This window comes from Dicentrarchus labrax, unplaced genomic scaffold (assembly GCF_905237075.1).
Source record: "Dicentrarchus labrax unplaced genomic scaffold, dlabrax2021, whole genome shotgun sequence".
Classification (NCBI taxonomy): Eukaryota; Metazoa; Chordata; class Actinopteri; family Moronidae; genus Dicentrarchus; species Dicentrarchus labrax.
Window position 1 is genome coordinate 12,588,257 of NW_026136706.1, and position 21,636 is coordinate 12,609,892.

At 41.5% G+C, this 21,636-nt stretch overlaps 1 protein-coding gene across 2 annotated transcripts in view; it reads right to left on the reverse strand.

Annotated features, from left to right (window-relative positions):
* The window catches only part of LOC127365454 (receptor tyrosine-protein kinase erbB-4), a 305,767-nt gene extending 284,131 nt beyond the window's left edge, over positions 1-21,636 (reverse strand). For both annotated transcript variants that reach the window (XM_051403529.1, XM_051403528.1), the window contains exon 1: positions 21,244-21,636. In XM_051403529.1, coding sequence (XP_051259489.1) covers positions 21,244-21,322 — 79 coding nt within the window. In that variant the 5' untranslated portion in view covers positions 21,323-21,636. The remainder of the gene's footprint in view (positions 1-21,243) is intronic.

The window sequence follows — 21,636 nt, forward strand, 5'->3', positions numbered from 1 at the left end:
TGCTGGTGGTGGCATTTAGGAAACAGCTGCTTACCTCCCACTTTCCTCACCCTGCACCCATTACAGTGATTATCAGTACTGTCAGTCAGAGCACCCCCCACACCCCTTAATCCCGCTGTCCCACCCTTCTTTGGCCTGGAGGGCTGTGCTGATAGACGGATCCAGCGTTCCCCTGAGATGGAGGGAAACGCAGGGAGATGGTGGCAGGAAGAGGAAGCTTTTCAACACCTCAACAGGAAAGAAAAGCAGCAAGGGAGCAGGAGAGAGGCACTGTTACTACCGCTCTCTGCTGGTGTTCTTCTGGGGAATATGTATGATATGGATGAGGTCCATTGAGTACTGGAAAAGGTGTCAGGGAGTGTCGGCTGAGTGAAAAAGCTAAAAGAGATTGTATAGAGGGAGCAAACACTGTGAACAAATATTCGACATGTCATACTTATTTAGTATTTTGAACAAATTGTCCATCCGTGCGTATTTAATATGCATATTACATATTTCCTACATTGTGAATTTAGACCAAACACTATTCACCAAGCTGTAACTGATCAGTAACTGTATCAGTTGTCTGGACACATTTCAGGAATTTTCTTTCAACATGTAGAAATAAAATTAAAATGAAAAAGCTGAAAAGGGAGCAAGGTCAAATATTGCTGAACAAATAATAATAAAGTGGAAAATAATTTAAATAACTGCCATTGCAGTGATCAGCTTTAACTGCCATTTTTCAAAACACAAGACCTTTTTCAAAGAAACATTCTGCAGTATGTGCATTGGAAATGTGCAGAGATCTTGTTTTAACATTTCTTATGACCGAACAGTTTTTAAAGGGCAAGGCAAGAGATTTCTTGAAATTATATTTTATTATTAATTGGGCCCAACTTTGCTGTCTGCAAAATAAAACCTTTCATCCTTATATGCATTACTTTCTAGGTTTAAAACATACTCAAACTTCACTAACAGGGAGAAAAAAACCCCTGCTATGCCCTCTTTTAAAGCATATGTTTCAGTGCATCATTAACCCATGTCACTGGACCAAGGACTAAGAACCAGTGACTGAGGCCCCTAAAATAAAGGGCCATCCCAAAAGCTTTGATCTTTTGTTCTGCTTATGCCATTAGTGTGGAGAGCCTCACACAGTGGCTCGCTGCCAAGAGTTTGTTAGATCTAGCTAACGAGGAAGGCTCAGGTAGTCCTAATAGAATCTTTCCTGCTCTTATCTGTATTGACTTCAAACAGTGTGGAATGAATGGAAAACAATCTGGGTCTGACTAGGGTGAGGTTGAAGAATACTTATGGGTTTGGGCTTTTCTACAGGCTGGGGTACCAAGCTCCTACTACACTGCAGCAGATCAAAGTTAATTCCCCTCTTAATTAAGCTGAAATTGGATGAGAGCAGGCAGGGACTAGCTTTTGTTTTCCTTTGTGCCAGCAAACATTAGGAGCTGTATATCTGAATGTATGTGTGTGTGTGTGTGTGTGCATGAGGGAATGATTTCTTGTATCTGTACCCACAACCATAGGTGTTTATACGTCCATGCCTACTTGCATGTGTACATGCACATCCTTGTCGGCGTGAATGTTAGAGCTGGTTGTTCTCGCTCTCTCTCCTGACGGCCAATCTGCTTGCATGTGGCCCGGCGTAAGCACAGCGGTGCTCCGTAATGAGACTCCTTCTCCCGCTCTCTTTTTCATGGCCATGTCCATGTGTTGTGATGCTAATGAGCCCTCGCTACCAAAAACACCCCCCGTAATTGTCCTCTTTGATCTACCACTAATTCTGCTAATTAGGAGCCCAACTTTCAAAGTTAAACGTTTTGCTTCCACCTCCAAGAGTGCCCCTGCATATTTGTGTGTGTGTGTGTGTGTGTGTGTGTGTGTGTGTGTGTGTGTGTGTGTGTGTGTGTGTGTGTGTGCGTGTGCGTGTGCACAAGGGAAAACTAAATAAAATGGCATAAAGAGAAGGAAATTGTCATCCTTTTTTCCCCATCTGTCCCTTTGTGAACTATAGACCCGGTTATGCTGGGTGAGTATGATTGCCGAGCATGCAAAGCGAATGCATTCACCTGGCATGCGGAATTCATTACATTAGCTACATTATCAGCAAACAACCATACACATACACATATACAAACACACACACACACACACACACACACACACACACACCACCACCACCCGCACTGTATCTGCAAACAGATACTGTATCAAGCTCAGATGTAAAGGCATAAAGTCTTCTTCAGCACGTATTACCACAGATGCCTCAGTTTACATCTGTCTGCACAAACACATCTGCACATGCACAAACAGATTAATGTACTGTATGAGCAAGTTCAGCTCAGAGCAAACATTCACTGACATAATCAGAAGGACACATCCGGCAAAGCATATTGTTCACCAATTCGTTGGCTCTGCCGCCTCACGCATTGCACAATTATGCAATAAGCTCTGCAAACCATCCAAAATGAGCACAATTACACCATGAGAAATCAGATAAAGGCATTTAGCTTTAGTTAAAAAAGTTCCAAGGATACTCAGTCAGTGTAATCCTTTGAGAATCCATTGAAAATTATCTGTTTTTAAATGTTTCCTTTAATATGTTTAGAACTCACTTAATGGGCATGGATTTTTGTATCCTTAAAGATTCAGATAGCATCCCTACCGGATTTCACACTAATTTTGATCAAAGAGGCCTGGGAGGTGTGCTGTGCAGGAATTTCTGGCATAACCACAAACAGCTCCACTATTTGTCTGGTCAAGTTGATTTCACGCTTCTTTTAAAGGCCTTTGGCTGCTCCCACACACTAACAGGGATCCAGCTACCCTAAGGATACTTCTTTGTGAACTTACTGACCACAAGCACACATATCCGTTAACATTACACACACTAAAAGTACACATTAGCACTGGGAAACACACATACAGTAGATCAAATATACACACACGTGAAGCCGCCCTCTGTGGCCTGTGCCAGTTCTGGCCGGCGGTGTCGTCCCTACTCAATATGTATGAGGAAAGAGACAGAACTGAGCACAATCAGTGTGCATGTCACTGCTGCAGCCTGCCCCAAAAACAACTGACACATCTCTATCTCACTGAGGAGAGTCAATACACTCAAAAGGAGGGCAGCTGGATATTGTCCAAAGCTATCTTCAACATTTTTGTGAGCTTACTTTTTAAAGAGTTAACTGAGGAAACTGCAGTGTAAACTACATTTAGCACTGGACTAAATTAAGTGTTTTACACTTAATTAAAAGAGAGTGAATTCCAAATGAATACAAGTGGCCCTGACCTGCATTCAGAGTCACAAAGGGACTTTATTTGTTTCTGCGAGTAATCAATATTAATCATTGGCAAAAGAAAAAAAGAAAAGAAAAGAAAAACAAGAGATGGGCTTACAGCTTCACTCCACCTTTTACAAACAGCCCATGGTCACTTCTCATTCCTATCAAACTGAATTGTGATTAGCTAAAGGCCCCAGATAAAGCAAGATGAGCAATTAATAGTGTTGTCAGCCCGCTGAGAGAATTCTGGCTGCACTTCATCAACAAATCGATTGTTAGTTGTACTACAGAGAATTTTTTATTTTTTTCCTTTGAAACAACAAGCATCAATCTGTTAACAAATAAATAAATACAAAAAACAGACTGTGCTTACTTTGTAGAGGTTGCATTTTATGGTGTCCAAATCAAAAAGGGGAATTTATTCGGCTTTTAACAACACACGCAACAACAACAAAAAAAACAAAAAAAACCCTACGTATAATCTCCTCTGAGAGGTTCAAGCAACACCACTCAGGCCACAAGGAAAGAGGATGAAAGGAAGAGGGAAAAATGTGGTCGGGAGTGTCGGAGGGAGTCGATATCTTTCCAGATTTGAGAATGCTAATAACGTGGAGAGGAGAGGAGAGAAAGCAGCAGCCTGACACAGCACAGCCAGGGGATCCCATGCCAATCGGAGCATGGCCTTTTAGCCGAGCGCTCTGTCAGAGATGCCAGTTTGACGGACGACGCCGGCCCAAGTGACATTTCTCCAGGGTAGGAAAGAGGGGACAAAAGTGTGAGACATCACAGGTTGTTAAAGAGAAAGACGGTAAAAAGCACAGAAAAGCATCCATAAGCATAAAGGGGCGAGGGTAAGATGGTTATTATTGAGTCAATTTTGGGTTATTTCCCCAGGTGTGGAGTGTACCAAAATGTCTTATTCTTGTGGAAGTAGTGTAATTTTACGGAACATTTTCTTGGGTAGTAGATTTGGGTAAAAGTGTTTGGTTGTAAAATGCACTCAAAAATGTAGACAATTCTCTTAAATGTCAATTACATTTTAACATTTTTATATTAGATTTGAATGCATGCAATTTAAACTAAGTTAATAAAACAAAACCTAAAAATCCATATGTAATGGATGGATTTAAAATATACCGAACTTCAGGCAAAAAAATGTTTCATTAATATTATAATCACTGACAAAAAAAGAGTAATTGCTTGAGACTAAATTTAAGCTTAATCCGTTGCTTTTCAAGCCTTTTATTAGTTTCTGGCAACGCGGCTGAATTCACCTCATCTTACCTGTGACGCTGTTAAACAAACAAGAGAGGAGATCAGAGGTGAAGGGAGGGGAAGGGAGCGCTTGTTTATTGGCTTGGAGCTCATTAGCATCACACCCATTAGCGTCCTGCCAGCTTCGCTGCCCCTCTCCGTCAGTCAATCCTCTGAGACAGACTGGCTGTCAGTGCAGAGAGGCGGCCAACATGCCCCACAGAACAAACACACCCACTGCCAATTTTTCGCTCAGTCTTTATTTATCCATTTTCTGTCTGTCTGTGTCTCAAGTATACAGGACAGGTAAACAGATGGACGACAGAAGTATTGTAGCTATGCCAACACATGAATTGCAAACATCCTTTGTTACAAAAATCAACCACAATCCTGGACTGGAAGGTCCTTTACATGAAGGCTGTTTACAGTGATTTGGCAGACCGACTGACCTATTCATTAGAGAGAACGAGGTGTCAAATTTAGAAGTCTGAATCTATATTCAATCTCCTCTCACTTCTTCTCTGTGATTTTGTCAAGTTGCCAGAGGTTTCATATCAGTGTTTTTAATGAAACACCTTCACCCAATAACAAGCAGTTTGTAATTACTTGTGTTTATAGACTGAGACTACAGTCATTACCATGTTGTCAACATTTGGAGCTGAGGCAATGAAAATGAGTTGGAAGTGGTGGTGGTGCGACCATACAGGGATGCACTAGCACAGAAAAAGTCGCAAAAATCTGAAACAGGAACAGGAACAGTCTCTGATGCTACTTTCAGATACTTGTTAACCTTTCAGTATAATGGGGTTTTGCCGTTTTTATGTTTGCCAAGCATGAACCAAACATTATCCAAAAAGAGAAAGCTCTTCTTTTTCTATTTTTGCCTTCCATCTACTAAAAAACAGAACTGTCAACAACTGAAAAGTAATATTTAAAAAAATCCTACTACTAACAGATACTATTGCACTATTGTTTTGGCATAGTAGATGGTGAACTTTTACAACATCATCTACAATGCTTGCTTGGAGTATAGAAGGTTTATGCTGCTGACTCACTCAGAATCTCTCCCTACAGGTCGTAACTGTCTGTCTCAAGCTGTTCTCTCATCCCGTGAATAAAAGCACATGAACGCTGATCTATGTTTTGACACTTACAGCAGTGGTTCTCAACCTCTTTGGGTGTCAAGGGCCCCCAAATCAACACACATGTAGTCTCAGGGATCCCCGTCTGATAAGATTGAGTTATTCCATAACTAACTTTAAGTCATTCTTAAACAATATTTAACCCTAACCCTGAACCTAGTCAATGAAATGTTTTTCTTTCTTTTCTACTTTTCTCCCTCCTTAATCATTTATTTCTCTCCTCCTTTCCCCATCTGCTGATCACACTCTCTGATGGCTGGTTTTTAGAAAACTGCTAATCTTTCCCTATCTCTTCCTCACTGTCCCACATATGTTTGTTTGTTTGTAATTTACAGCTCATTATTGATAATGGCCTACCTCTGAATGAACTTTCCTTCCTGCTTTATCTCATTTCCCCTCTCTCCAATGTCTGACATCTTAACTTTTTTTGTCTCACTCTCTCTTATTCAGACGGGCCTAATGACTGCTTTGTCAGGTTGCTTGTTCCAATTATAGCAAGTCAGTTAAGAAAATACTGGGGCAGATGGTGGGTGGGAAGAGGAGGAGAAATTACAATACATCCTATGGACCTTCCATGCTTGGCAACCAATCTGATGTCTTGGGCCAAATCACATGTAACCTGTATGTAATGTGCATACCGTGCATGCGTAGCCAGAATGTGGGTGTGTACACATACATATATACATTAGATAGGGTGTGAACAAAGCCCACTTTGGCTTTTAAAGCTCACGTGACTCCAAAAGATGGAAATGTAACTGTGGTCAGTAGCAAGAGCAACCTAGACACACACTTTCACTGCTCGATATCTCCATTTTCAGTGTTAACAGCGGAGTTCTGGTTTCCACAGCAGAAGGAGATGGCAGGGGAATAAAGGTAAAAAACAGGCACTGGCATGGAAGAGTGAGATCTGGGATATGGTTGGCTACATCCTCCTGTTTTCATCCAAGCAGATTTTTTCAGAGGGCGTACAGTCTACCTTACACCAGATGGCTGCAAAGAACCAGCAGACCAATTTGTATAACAAATTTGCTGAATAAGAAGAGATATATGCTGTATCAAGCCTAGTCTGAGGATAACCATAGACCATTCAAGAGTTTTCGAGAATTTCAAATGATCAATTTAGGGGTTGATACACATATATATATTTTTATTGTCATGTAATCTATATTTAAACATGAAAATGAGTTACATTTATCTTGCCATCCACTCAAACCATGCTGTCACTTTACTTGTCTTCCTGAAAGGAGCTTCCGATCCCTCTTGGTTGTGTACAAACATATCATCAGGCATTGACATGTGTGGGAATGGGAAAAAAAAAGGTTGAGGGAGGGGTGAGGGTTTTCTGTTGCCTGAGGGCAACATTATACAGAACAGGGATGTCACATTACTGGAATATTATTGACGTTGTAACGCATAAGCACTTTCAGTGTTATAGCTGGCTGAGCTGGAGCACATTTTAACCACTTCATATATTGTTGGACCGTTTTGTCTATAACATAGTATCATACATTATAAATGTTTTTTGTAAAATATGAATTGATGAAATAACTAGTAATTCCAGCTGTTAAATAAATGTAGTGGAGTAGAAGTACAATATTTTCCTCTGGAATGTAGTAAAGTAGAAGTGTAAAGTAGCATAAAATAAAAAAAACTTAAGTTCCTCAAAAATGTACTTCAGTATGGTGCTTGAATAAATGTACTTAGTTACTTTCCAGCACGGTTTTGTTGAGTATCAATAATAACAACAAAAACAGAGAAGACTAGGAGTTAAGCATTATACCAAAGAACTTAAATGATACAATTAAAAAGTGTAACTTCTATGCACACACATTTATGCCGAACCTGTCTCGCTGTATCTTCAACATGTCTTGATTATTTGGATCATGTATGAATAGTCGTGTATGTGTGTGTGTGTGTGTGTGTGTGTGTGTGTGTGTGTGTGTGTGGGACCTTGGTTGACATAAGGCAGAAAGTCAGCCTGTCGGGCCCCTGAGGGCCCTCCGTGTTTGAGTCTCCATTAGGCTGATGAGGTTTGGCAGCTGAAGTTGCTGGAGTTAGTGTTGAGCTTCAAACCTCCTCATGGCTAGGCCTAATTAAACCTAGACCTCAGCCCTAATTTAAAGATAATTAGCTGTAGGGGTTAGCTACTGCCACCAAAAGCCAAGATGAGTGTTGTGTAATATGTGTAGTAATGTGTGTTAAATAGTAGTTTTTCAGTGACAGATCAGTTGAATGAAATGCACCTACCATATGCAATTTAGAGGATGTTTTTACCCAAAGGGGTTTCAGTATCATGGGTGCACACTAGTTTTTCACACAAAAAAATCCCAATTGGAAACTGAATCTTTAACGAAGCATGAAGAAAATATTTTTAGACTATCTATCAGAAACATTTTGGATAATTGCACCATTGTGGATTTTAAATTCTCAGACAAATATGTTCCCTAAATGAAAACCTCTCTCACTTGTCCATCTTGATCATTCATAAAATGCATGGATACAATGATTGCAAACATGAGGGGGTGTTGACAAGTGACCACTTTGAGTAAGTCAAGCCAGAGTTTGTGTATTTGTGATGTACAAAGGAACCAATTGACCTGTCTGCATTTTTATAGGTGCTATGCGATAAACTGTCCGACCCTTGGGACTGGCCTTATGTTTTCCCATTAAGCTATACTGACAGCTTGACATTTCCCAGGGTAGAAGATTCTTATTCAGGTATGTTTTATTCATCCTATTGACTTCACATTGCTGCCAGAGCAAAAGCCCGGAATGTGGTAGGCGGCGGTGAGAGGGAGAGCAGAAGATTCCTGTTGTTGTTGTGCTCACTGCTCAGATAGCCAGACACAGCTATGAGACAGCCGGGTGACACATACACAATATACTCATCACCATGCAGTCAGCTAGATTGGGAGATATTGCCAGCACTGAGAGGATGAAACTGCCTATTTACTGTGAAGACTTGAGGCAGGCAGGTAGGGTGCAGAGTCAGGATTACATCCCTCAAGGAGTTTTGTACTTTGCTGCATCATGCCTTAACAAACTGAGAGTACATCCACACTCAGCCAGACAGATTCTTCTCTCCAGTTTGGTCTTCTGTTCACACAAAAATTGAATTTTTCCTCTCTTGACAACTGGAGTCTTCTTAATGGTCTCTAGGGTGTGTAAATCAGTTTTTAGTGTGGAGCAGGGAAATGGAGCATTTGAAAAATGATGATGTAAGAATGGCACACCTGGCCAATCACTGCATCAAGTGGGCTTGCTTGCTGGATTGCCTGCTTTATAAAGTTACAGGAATTGTTTGATGCAGCCCCCAAAAATTGCAACATTGAAAATGTGGACTGAGACAGTTTGAGACAGAAGAGGACATTTAACTATTGTTCACACAATGTAGTGTGGAGGAAGATTTTTTACAAAAAAACAAAACAAAACAATGGAGGTATGTTGTTTTTAGATGTACACAACAGAATGTGAATAATTAAAGAAGGCAAATATATGAGTTGTCAGATCAGAATGAGACCGACAACAAAGCTAGAAAGGCAGTTAATGTTTACCTTGTGCAAGAACACTTGCAAAATGATTCAATTCAGTAAGGGGGGCAGTTTAAAATCCATGACTACAGAGGCCATATGAATTCATCTGTTAGAAGAAACTTTTTTGTGATTGGGCTCACTGGACACACTTGCACAATAACCTAATTGCTGAACATTACAAATACAGCTCTGCAATATGTCCCATGTATCCATTTCCATTTTTTCCAGCAGTCTGCTCTTTTAAATGCTGATGTTGGGCATCACTTAATTTGGTGGTTGATTTTGGACATCTTTGCTAAAAACCCTAAAGGGTCTGCAGTGGTGGCTGAGAAGTGTGTGCCATTTGTGCTCCCTGAAGATTCAGCTTTTTCTTTATCATCATATTAAAACTAGATGCTGCATAGATATGGAACTTTGGAAAAACAAACATCTGAGATGTGCTTCCTCATCTTTTAAACTTTTTTTGTTTTTTGTTTTTCATTGTTTTTCTTTATATAAATCAAGCGCATCCCAACAAGTATTTGGATCCATTCTGCCCAGGTCGGACTTGTTGAATGCTGGAAAGGGCCCATCCCTGTGCAGACAATGTTCATGAGACAAGTGCTTCCCTCATCTCCAGGCGTGTCACGTGGGGTTAGGAGCCGGGAGCCACGGCGGGAGCCTCCTCCAGGACAAAGCCCTTGGAGCAGGGAGACACTGCGGGCTTTGTTCCCCTTTGCTTGGCTCCATGTCAAGTGGGTGTTTGCTTACTGGGAGGACCAGGACCCCCCTGGAGGGGAATGCAGCACACAACCTCGACTCAATTCAACTTAGAGACAGACTTACTGTAGGTACATTTATGATCAGACATTGCTTATGTCTATAGCTTATGTTATATAGCTACAGCTCAGTTTCATATGTCACTGTTTAAAAGAGGAGCAGGAGAAGATGAAAAACATATTTATATACCTGCATCATGCTGTTATCTCCATCTAATGCAAGATAATACAAACAATAAATTCTCTTACCTATTTCGTGTTTTCAATGAAGCCTTGCTTTTTGTGTGATGTGTATATAGAGTCTAAAGGGAGCATTGAGCTGTCATATATAAATGTTCTAAATGTCTTAATCCCCTTTAGGATTATGCTGTACGTGCTGAGAAAATTCTGCAGTCCTAGGTGCTTTAAAACCGTTTAAAATCCCTGTTATAAATGCAATATACTTTGATGTCTAGCTCTAAACAGTGAGCAGTGTCAATGTGCTTTCATCAGGAAATAAAATCTCTACTTTTTGCACTCAGCATTAAGGTTCATTATTGAAACTCATTACCTTAGTGTGCATTCAGCTACAATCATATTTCATTACATCCTGGCCATAGTGGAAAAGCCACAGGGTGATGCAATGGAAAACTGAGAACAGGTGCGCAGTTTGAGGAAAAGCTTACTCACCCCGGCAACCCTGGCAAAGCATGATGGTCAACAGTGTCGAGCACAGCCTCTTTCCTGTCTTTGTCTTTTACTTTCCCTGTCTGCCTCTCCTCAGCATCTGGCTAAATCTCACCAGTGTCCTTGCTCACGCCCTCGGGTGAACCGGGCCATGTCAAACCTGAATCCATCAATCACTCAGCGCCAGCCATGGGGGAGAGAGAGGGGGTGGAAAGGCAGAAATGGAGGGATGAGCACAGGGAAGAAGAGAGGGGCAGTTAGGGTGAAGTATAGCCACCGGTCTACCCTCTCTCACCTTATTTTTCCTCCTCCCTGTCCCCGGCTCTCGCAGAGTTTCAAGTCAGCTGTCAGGTCACAGGAGGGACCCTCAACTGATTCTAATCAAGAGGCTCCCGGATCTAAACACATGTTTGAGGAGAGGACAGGACAAGGAGAAAAGAGGTGAGAAAGGGAGATGGGAGAATATGAAAGCAACAAGAGGAAAAGTCAGTGGGAGAAGAGAAGAGGGGGAAAACGGACATGAGAGAAGGAAAAAAGAAAACGAGGAGCATAAGAAAGGAGACGAGAGTATAAAGGAGGGCAAGGAGGAGGAAACAAGATAAGCCACAAGAACAGAGTCACAGAGAAAGAGGTGAGAAGAAGCTACGGGTGAGCCTGTCAGCAGTTGTGTGTGTGTGTGCGTGTGTGTGTGTGTGTGTGTGTGTGTGTGTGTGTGTGTGTGTGTGTGTGTGTGTGTGTGTGTGCCTGTGCAAAATGAAGTGTCTCTGTCAGAGCCCCAGCTCCCCCTCTGGGCTGTTGCTGATTAATTGTCCGTCCAGCTCCTGTGATAGCGACCACTTTAACCAAGACTCCCGAGACACTCACCCATGTCCCATCCCCGCCGAAAGACACCTCTCCTCCCGTACACCCGGCTGTTTGCCGTTTGCCCTTCTCTGGCTAAAATTAGGAGAATTTTCTCTCTTTCGCCCCCCATCCCGTCTTTTTTTTTTTTCTGCTTTGCTCTGGCTGCTACAAATAATCTTACATCAGCACCCCATTCACCTTGCCATCGGGGGATAATGTCTCTCTGTGGGAGAGAGGTTTTGGAACAAAGGCAGGGGGGCTGAAAACAGCATGATATGCAGTGTGCCCCCCACCCCCACCCCCACCCCCCTTGTGTGTTTACATGTGCACTAGTGACTGGCTGAGATAAAGCACCCCTGTCTCAGGTAAACAGTCTAGCACAGCAGGGCAAAATGGCAGGGTTGACTTTGGACCTGGGTTGCACTTAGTCAGCTCCTCTCACATTTGATATACACTCCCATCCCACCCACCCATTGCATCACTTCACACATACACACCCACTCACACACACACACACACACACACACACACACACACACACACACACACACACACACACACACACACACAATTTAAAGCTTGCTGTTACAGTTCCTTTATACTCTAATACTGTATATATAAGTTGCCACAATCCATTCTCATCAGCTTTAGATGTTACCTATGAAAAGATTTTCCAAGATAGTATTTTCTTTTTCCAAAATGGCTCAAATTTAACACTTATGCAGGCATCTGCTTTTCTATACTGTGGACAGTACTTGTCATACTCAGCACTGTCACTCTGTTCCCCTCCCTCCCTGCCAAGCTGCAGAACCATAGCATTCATCCGGACGGCTATATAGCCAGCCCCCAAAAGCAGCCAAGGTCAATTGCCTTTCCTGCTCCTCTCATCCTGTGCTTTATGTACCTTCACATCCAGGGAAAGAGAGCTGCGCTATTTCTGCTCTGCTGCAAGGTGACTGCTGCTTCACATCAGCGACAGCCACGCTAATACAGCCTACAAAGAATGCCAAACATCTCCTTTAACATTGAAGAGAAATGTATACAAATCTATTTACATAAACGTGAGGGTTAGGTTATGTTTCTTATTTAAACTAAAACTAAAAAAGATTATCATATCTGTCATGACTTTGCTAGTACAGGGTACCTTTTATTAATAATAAAGGGGGCATAAATGTCCATAAGGTGGGCTCTGAAAACGCTCCAAATCAATACTAACAATTCAATGGTTATTCTACCAAGAATTGAGGTTATTGTGTTTTTGTGCTTTCGTACTCTTTGTTTTGCAACAGAATCAATATTCCAATAAAAACTCCCAAAGCAGTTTTGTGAAATCAACTGATCTTTTAGTATTTACACAGTAAAAGCCAGTAGTCATGTTTTACAGGGTAATGTCTCAGTACAGAGATTTTAAAGCACAAATAAGATCAGTGCCTTCATAAATACTCAAAAAGAGCAAAAAACGTATTTTAATAAATGTAACATGTTTGTGATGTGTTTTTTGGGAAGTAAGGGACTAAGGGCATAAAAAGATGTATGCACGGTGATGAAGAGGAAATCAAAAACGTATTATTCTTAATAAAATATTATTGTACATGCATTCCACTTTTTGATTGACTCTGTGGTTCTGTGAAAAATATCAATTTGCCTAATACTCAGACAGAGACTTATTATGTGCTTGTGCGCTGTGCGCTTGTCATATGCGGTATTCAATGGTGAGATCATAGTGATTTAATTTTAATCCTGGTGGTATTACATTAAGATTCTCCATTGTATAACCTCTCTGTGACATTTTTATAGTAAACTGCTAACATTTTACAATAGGAATACTATTATTATTTTTTGTATAAGGATAACATGTTTGGTGCAGCCATTTTTCATCCTTGCATAGATAAACTGTTTCCCAGTCAAGTCTGAATATCTCCCTCTCTCTCTCGCTCTCTCTCTCTCTCTTACTCCCAGATGTCTCCTTACAGCTGCCATGACTGACTGCAAACTCATTTATTACAGGTCACAAACGCCAAGTGCTTCATTTAAAAGGACGCCACCCTCCCTCTCCTCTAACACAAGTGAAAAATCGACCCGCAAGAATAGCATACAGGGCACACTGCTCCATTAGCACTAAACGGAGGCCAGTGGCGCCCAAAAGATGGGAGTGAGGTTTGAGCAGCGTGGGCAAAACAGAAAGACAGAAGGGATAGTTTTGTGACAACCTTCATTCTGCTAGCTAACAAGCTATCAGAACAATCTACAGTAACTCCTTTCAGATGCAAGGCCCTCTAAGATAAATAAATAATAAACTGTAACATCACATTGTGGGTTCTTGGCATGAAAACATTTGGCAAACTCTTGCTGCAATTGTACTGACAGACTGAATGAAAAGTTCCTAAATAAAACTAAATAAAAAATTGCTTTAAACCTTAAAGCACAAAAGACATCCCGGCCTGTTTCGTATTTATTTAGACACACAAATCACCGAATCAAGATTTTGCGTGAAGTGTGTGTTCCGCCGGCCATATCCGATATCACTCAAAGCCCGTCTGTAATTACATTGTAAATGCAGATTAGCTATGAATATTTTATAAGGGGATTACTAAAAGAGGAAAGGAGACAGAGAGGGAGAGAGTCGAGAGAAATCAGCCCTTTAACACACACCCACATGCAGAACTGCATGAAAGCTCGTTTGAAGGTGGAGCCAGTCTTTCATGCCCAAGTTGTCAGCCTATTATCATCTTTTCATATGTTCGCCACCATTATTAACTTAGAGCGGGAATAGAAAAAATAACACAAAAAAAGTGAGAATAAAACACATCACTCCAACATGTCAGGCTGTCGCTTCAGAGAGAGGGAAAAAAAACATGGCAGACCAACTCTTATCATCAGACTCTCATTCTAAAACGTGGCGGTAATGAGTGTGTCTTAACAAAGATTAGCCATAATTTCCATTGTCATTTTAATGCTCCCACATTATGTGGAGGCTTACAAAGCCACAGATGAAGGCAGAGGGTGGGCGGAGAAAGAGGAACAGGCAGACAGCGGAGCAGAGAGAGAGAGAGAGTCTCTGGAGCTCGGTTAGTCTGTCAGTCACCCTCTATCCCTCCAACCATGCAGCCATATAAACAAACACTGACAGACACAGTCACCACATACACACACACACACACACACACACACACACACACACATACACACACACAGAGTATATGTTTCCCAGACCTTTTGTCACCACATTTTGAAACCCTCAAAATGTGATTGTCAAAAGGGTCGGCGCATGACAGCCTCCAGGAGGATGCAGAGGACAGACAGGCTTATTGTGAGACGAATAGCAGCAACAACAAAGAGGATCAAAAGTCTCACCAAGTGACAGACATACATGATGCGTTCAGACTCCCGACATCTACATTGCTTAGTGAACGCATGACTGAGGCTTTCAAGGGCCTGGATCTCGCATATTTGCTGTATACTTCAGAGTGATGGCCCAGGGTGAAGACAGTATGAGTGTGTGGGTATGTGTGTAAGTGTGTGGGAGTGAGTCTTGGAGAGCCAATGTGTGAGGCACACTGGCATCAGTCCACACTGACAAGACAACTTTATGCGAATCCTATAAAAAACTAAGTGTCACATTTCAAACAATTATTGGGAAGATATCACAAGAAAACTCTGTTTAGAATATTCAATGTAAAAATGTTGCAGCTTTTGTTTGTTTGACATCTTGCCAAAACACAAATTTTCATATCATAAGAAAGTGACGGCCGTATTTTCTGTAACATGTCTGCAAATTTTAGTGTGTTTTTTTTTTTTTTGTTGATGATGAACTTCTGAACCTTCTAGTTTTGAGAACACAAAATTAAAAAAAATAAAGACCAGTGAAAGTTGACCTCCCTGATGAATGCAAGATAGCTGAAACTGTTGCAATGACACATTGAAAAGAGTTGTGTGACATTTTTAACTGCACTATGGTATAATATTTAACTAAACTTTGTTTCAGTTTTAACTGAGTAAAGCTGGGTGAACCCATAGGATACGTTTTTTTGATTTGCTTGCTGGTTCTGTCTGCTATTTGTATAAAACAAGGATTTACACAGTTATAACACTTGAACCTTTCGGCAACAGTGGTACAGAGAGAATAGGTCCAAGCAGGGATTTGTGACTGACAGTTGTCTACACCGTGCATGACACGGCATCATTTGGCCTCTTTTCTGGAAGTGCTGTTTGTGGCGATCCCATTTCAGACTCAAAAAGGTTGAATGTTAGCAGAAGCCCTGAGAATTATATTACAAGTTCTTCTTGGTGGCCCTAAACACACATTTGCCAACCTAATTAAAATGCAACAGATTGATTTCCCCGCTGCTGAAACTTAGTCCCCAATCTGTCTGAACTAGCTGTGGTATATTGTCAAAGATATCAAGCAGGACCTTGCCTGTGTTGTTGTCGAGTGTTTGTTGCACTACCTTGTTAATGAAGGCCTTAAGTTGCTGTGTATTCAGCTCTCTGGGCTTGCATTGCACCGAGATTATCAGTATTTCTATTTGCTTGTCTCTCTCTTGCTGCCTTCCCTTTCATTCTCCCACAGACACACAAAAACTGAAAGCTCACTTAATTTACAGAGAGCAAAAAAGAAACCATAAAAGCAGAGAAACATAGAGGGAGTGAAAAAAAAGCAAAAAGCATTCCACATTTGAACAAACCTTATCAAATCTGCAGTAATCTAATTGCTTGTAAACCACGCTCCAAACACAGAATTTGCATTTTAAATACACATGACGATAAACAGCTGGCAAAATGAAGCATGTACAGACATGGGTGATGCTCCAATCCAATTATGACATCCTTCACAAAAAGGACATTTAATAGCTGAGTTGACAATGATGCATGGCAAAACACATGCACATGTGTGGTGCATTTATAACTGCAGGTGATAAATGACGGTGCTGCGCTTGTAAAGGTCACATAGGATATGATCCAATCATTTCTGCTGGCTGCAGACGGTCTGACTGGTTATGAGCCCATCAACTAGTCACAACTGGAAAACAATGTCTGCAGTCACGTCTTCAGAAAGGAATAATAATAATAATGCTTCCGTCTTGTCATTCTTAAAGAAATTGGTGGTAATCGAATGCATTTTGGAAGAATGTGATACAAATATAAATGTTTTAAGTCCCTGTGGTATTGATTAAAGAATATTACAGCAACATCACAACAGATAAAAAAAAAAAAAAAAAACACCATTAGGGACAATAAGGTCATAGACTCACTTTTCAGTAGGCCAGTGCACACACACTTTCAGTCCCTGTTGGAATATTAGAGTGATTTTTCATTAGGGATTCTTGGGCCGCTTTGTGGGTGCTACACATGTATTATTGATGCCAGTGGTTCAAAAGCAGTTTGTTTGTTGAGAAGAGGGGAGATTTATAGGAAACTTAATGGTTTCCACTAGTCTCACAATGAAACCACAGTCTAGATTACACAAACAGAAGGTTTTTTATTCTTTATCTGGCTGCAGGGTGAAATCCCCAGGAGAGGAAAACACAATAAAACATGGTTAAAATTCCTTTTCTGCAGCAAATGTCTTACGGCTATTTTTTGTTCCTGTCACTAACATATGGCAGGGTATGGACACTACACCATTAGTATGTATTTTAGTTTTTCTCATTGTCATTAAAAGGAAAGATCAACAAAAACTGAACAAAGAGGGGAAAGCAATAATACCATATAATCTACATTTAATAATTTATCCCATTAACCAAATAATCACATCTTATCTGTCATCAGGCATTGGTCAACTTTAAAAACACATCTTGGCTGTTTGAAAATGCGAGACAAGAGGATTTGGTGTTAAATTGTATTAGTTTAATAGATTTTTCTGTATAGTTGATCGATGGCTTTAAGTTGCTCATCATCTCTCACCCAGACAGAGATAGAGGAGATGAAAGCACAGAGGTTCACATTCCGTTTTCCAACAAATGTAAGTGGATCACTACCTAATCAAAGACTGCCATTCTTCTAATAAAAAGCCTGGTGGCAGTGGAGGGTCAAAGCTCCTTTATCAGGCGACAGCAGGCATAGATATGACTGTAAGAGGGCCTTTGTGACAAAGCGGAGCTGTGTGGGCCGCTAAATGTAACACCATTCTTTCCCTATGTTTCAGAGGAGAGGAAAAAAGAAAATACACAAGAGGGAATGGTGTACAAGGAGTGTCTATCTGCAGCGTTGTGAGAGTGCAAAAGGGAGAAAAATGAAAGGGAAACATAACTAACAAATCCTCCTGTCTCCTTTTTTCTACATCAGTCTCTCTCTGTGCCTCACACGAGCCCTTGTAAACATTTTGATATACTATGAACTCGCATATCAGCTGCACACTGGAACTGCACAGTCAGTTAACAGCGGGTGCCACTATAAAATCAAGGCTGCAGCAGAGGGTACTATCGTTCAGCTTCCATTTCATGTTTAGAGGGTAGTCTGTCCACCTTTTGAGTAGAATTACAACAAACTAAACTCACACTCAATTAAGAAAGAAGAAACAGCTGAGAGCTATAACACAGGGTCATTTAAGAATGTAGTTTATCCACACACACACACACACACACAGTTGCATTCAGAACAGATTAGTTGAATGTACTCCTGCGCACAGAATATATGAATATTCATAAAACATAGATAAAGTTTTGGAATGGGGCCATGTGGTTCAGAATCGGCAGCTGTATACATTCCCCCCACCTCCATCCTCCAACTCCAGTGTAAGGCTGCAGTCAAATGAAGAGCTGCTACTAACTCCAGTTTAGGTGATTTTTTGTGTGAAGGATTACATGGTCCCCTGTGTGGGCTGGGAAAAGTACGGAATGTGTAAGCTCCTCAGCAGTAAACAAAAAAAAACTCATGGTGGTCTTGAGAAGGTTCTGATTTTCACAGTTACTGAAGAAAAGAGGTGACATTTTTGGAGATGAGGAAAAAACAAACAGGATGGTATGGAACCGAACATAAATGTAATCCACTTCGTCAAGCAGTGTAACGATTCTAATGACTCATTAATTAGGGGAGAAATAAGCTTGTACCAAATATGAAAAAAACAAACAACTATATTTTGCCAGTGCGCTTGTGAGCGAGCATGAGTGCGCGCTCCCCTTCTTTTACAGACAAACCCACGGCTACAGCACGCGCACAAATCCGACACAGACAGATCGTTCGCGCGCTCAGGTGCGCACACAAACACAAACACGCACACACTAGCGCACGCATATTTCATCACGTTGCCTTCCCTTCTTGCAGACAGAACTTAATCCGTGTTCACGCCTATATTTGTATAATCCGAGCTACGTTTGTGTCTGTGGCTCTCTGACTCTCTTTTGTGTTCCTTTAACTTCTCAAATACGTTTTTTATCCAGATTTGGAGCTCGAGCAGGGGAGGGTATCAGTCCGTCTGCCACTGTCACCTTCATGCTGGATTCTCTCGTTCCTAAAACATGCGAAGAGAAATCCTGAGAAATATGGCCAGGCGCTGCAAGAGACACCACTCCTAACAAATAAGATACTGGAATAAGTCAAAGAGTTACAATGGGATTTTTTTCTAAATTACGCCAAATCCAAAACTGGTTTCGTGAATAAACCGCCATTTCCTTCGCACCGAGGGGGGTCACCTCGAGACAAGGACCATGTCAGCATTCCTTTAACAGATTAAACAGCATATCAAACACTACATGGCCCATCTTTTTGACAACAACAGTTAGAAATAATTCATTTTTAGTGTGTTTCGTCACTTGAGCACAAGACACTGATCTGTGCAGTATATGACAGGATGGCATGCATCCCTCTGTAGTTTATCTCTTCTAAACCGCATCCAACCTTTTAATGCAATCACTCTCTGTTCCCTTTAAGGCTCCACTAGACGTGGATCTCATTATCCACAGGTTACAGTGGTGGGCCCGCGCGTTAAACTGTGCGCATTCACTGCTTCGAAGATCATATTTGACTGGATACATTGCAAAAAATGTCTCATTGTTGTTTTTTTCTCAAAACAGACTGCGTTATACTGAGATTGTTTGAAAACATGTTTCACTTCTTTTAAGATTTTAGCAGCAAGATCAACAAGGCGCAATGAAACAGCACTCAGAGAAACAGAGGAATAATGTGTGGAATAATTTGACACAGAAAGGATAACAGTGGAATTACCTCATATCCCTTTCAGATTTTCAACACTGGCTTGATCTATAAAATTGAACGACTTCCAAACGTTTAAAACTCAATGTTACACTATGATTTGGTAAGATTTTTGAGATTTTTGTATTTTTGTTTGTTGCTTATTTACGGTTTCATCCTGTTTCACCCCCCATCAGTCACACCACTCTGCATAAGGGGCTGAAAGAGTTCCACACACATGTGGCTTACACTGACCATCACTAAAAGCAGAGGAAGACAATAGAAGCGTGTGTGAATTATGGACATGTTCTTGTCCTCTCTGGTCACATTTGAATCCTCGTCCTGCCCAGGAAGAAGGTGATCATGTATGGTGATGATGATGATGAGGGTGGATGAGGGTGGGTGGTGGTTTTCGCTGTTGTCTCTTCAACGAATATTTATTATTTGCAAGCCCTGTAATCTATCACTCTCTCTCTCTCTCTCTCTCTCTCTCTCTCTCTCTCTCTCTCATACACACACACACACACACACACACACACACACACACACACACACACACACGGTCACTCGCTCAACTATACTTGCCTGTGCGTAAAGAGCGCCGCTGCACTGTACAAACGGTACTGCCACTGTCAGTGTGAAAGTGCTGTGCGCTACAACGCTCACTGTCAAACTGTGGTCCACATGATCCCTGGGGGGGGCACTATAAAATGAGGAATAATGTAATTTCACGGTAATCCGCTTTGCTTTTATCCCGATTACAGAATGCATATGTATGAATGTTCACCATTCTTATCGCCCTTTGCGCAGGTGAGAGTTACACAGATCAGCTCAAAACACAATATATTGTTTCCAAACGAGTCCCTGCAGGACTTCCAACTTAAAATTGTTTGATCAAATGGGTGCCCTTGCAATGACAACGCGTAAAAAAGGGTATAACTATCCAACCCGCTGTCCTACAAACCGATTTTTCAAATAAATGAAAACATGATGCAGACGTGGCAGCTTGTTACCCATACTATCATTGTTATTTAGGGAAAAACTAGTCTGGAGGGGAAGAAGGAACAGAGTCAAGAGGGAACTTCTGAAACATAGTCGTGCATCAGACAGCCTGTCTATCCACAGGAGGGAAGACAAGAGCACAGTAGCCTGTTGTAAAGCGAGGCTGTCACTCGTCTGCGTTTGTCCACACTTTGTCAAAAGGACACGTGTGATGGACATTACACGCTGCCCTCTCCCTCCAAAGTTAACAGTGCCGCTCTGTGCACAAAGAAGACAGAGCATGTCACTTGCTTGGACTCATTCAGCAATATCACAACAAACATGTCCTGCTACAACCTGCCATCTGCTCAAATCCAACACCTGTGTTTCAGTATCACAGCGCTCTCTACGTTAGGCTGTGATTTTGATGTGTCTTCAACATTTGGATGCTGGCATGACAGTGAAAATGACAGCAGGAGGTGCGGAATTTATCTGCCAAGCACAAACACCCTTGTTACATGTGCAAAAAGAACAACAGCAATGGAAAAGTATGCTGGATAGATAGTTGTGCCACTGCGCTCAGTGCGCGCCGACCAGCTCCACTGATACACAAAAAACTGCGCACCGGGTGAACAGACGGATGGCTTTCACTCACCTGATTGCGAAGAGCTCGATCCGAACAAGAGGCAAGTCAGGAGAAAGCCGAAGCCACACGGGGAAGTCGTTGGTTTCATTGTTGTGCTTGGCAAGTATCTCCTTTTAAATTCACATGTCCAGCAGCGTATCCTTCCTTGAAACAGCCAGAAAGGATGACTCGTTTGCGCTTGAAGCCTCTTCAGCCTGTGAGTTTGGGGACTTCAGTCGCTTTTGACTAAGTTTACAGTTTGTCCGAGATGTCCTCCGCCTCGCCCCTCCGCGCCTGCAGGTCTAATTTGTGACTGACGTGAAGGCAAAATAGTCGAATATTAGTTTCCAACGCGCGCACTGTAAAGCTTGTCTAAACACTATAAAGCAGTACTCATGCCATTACTCCCCGACTTGGATACAG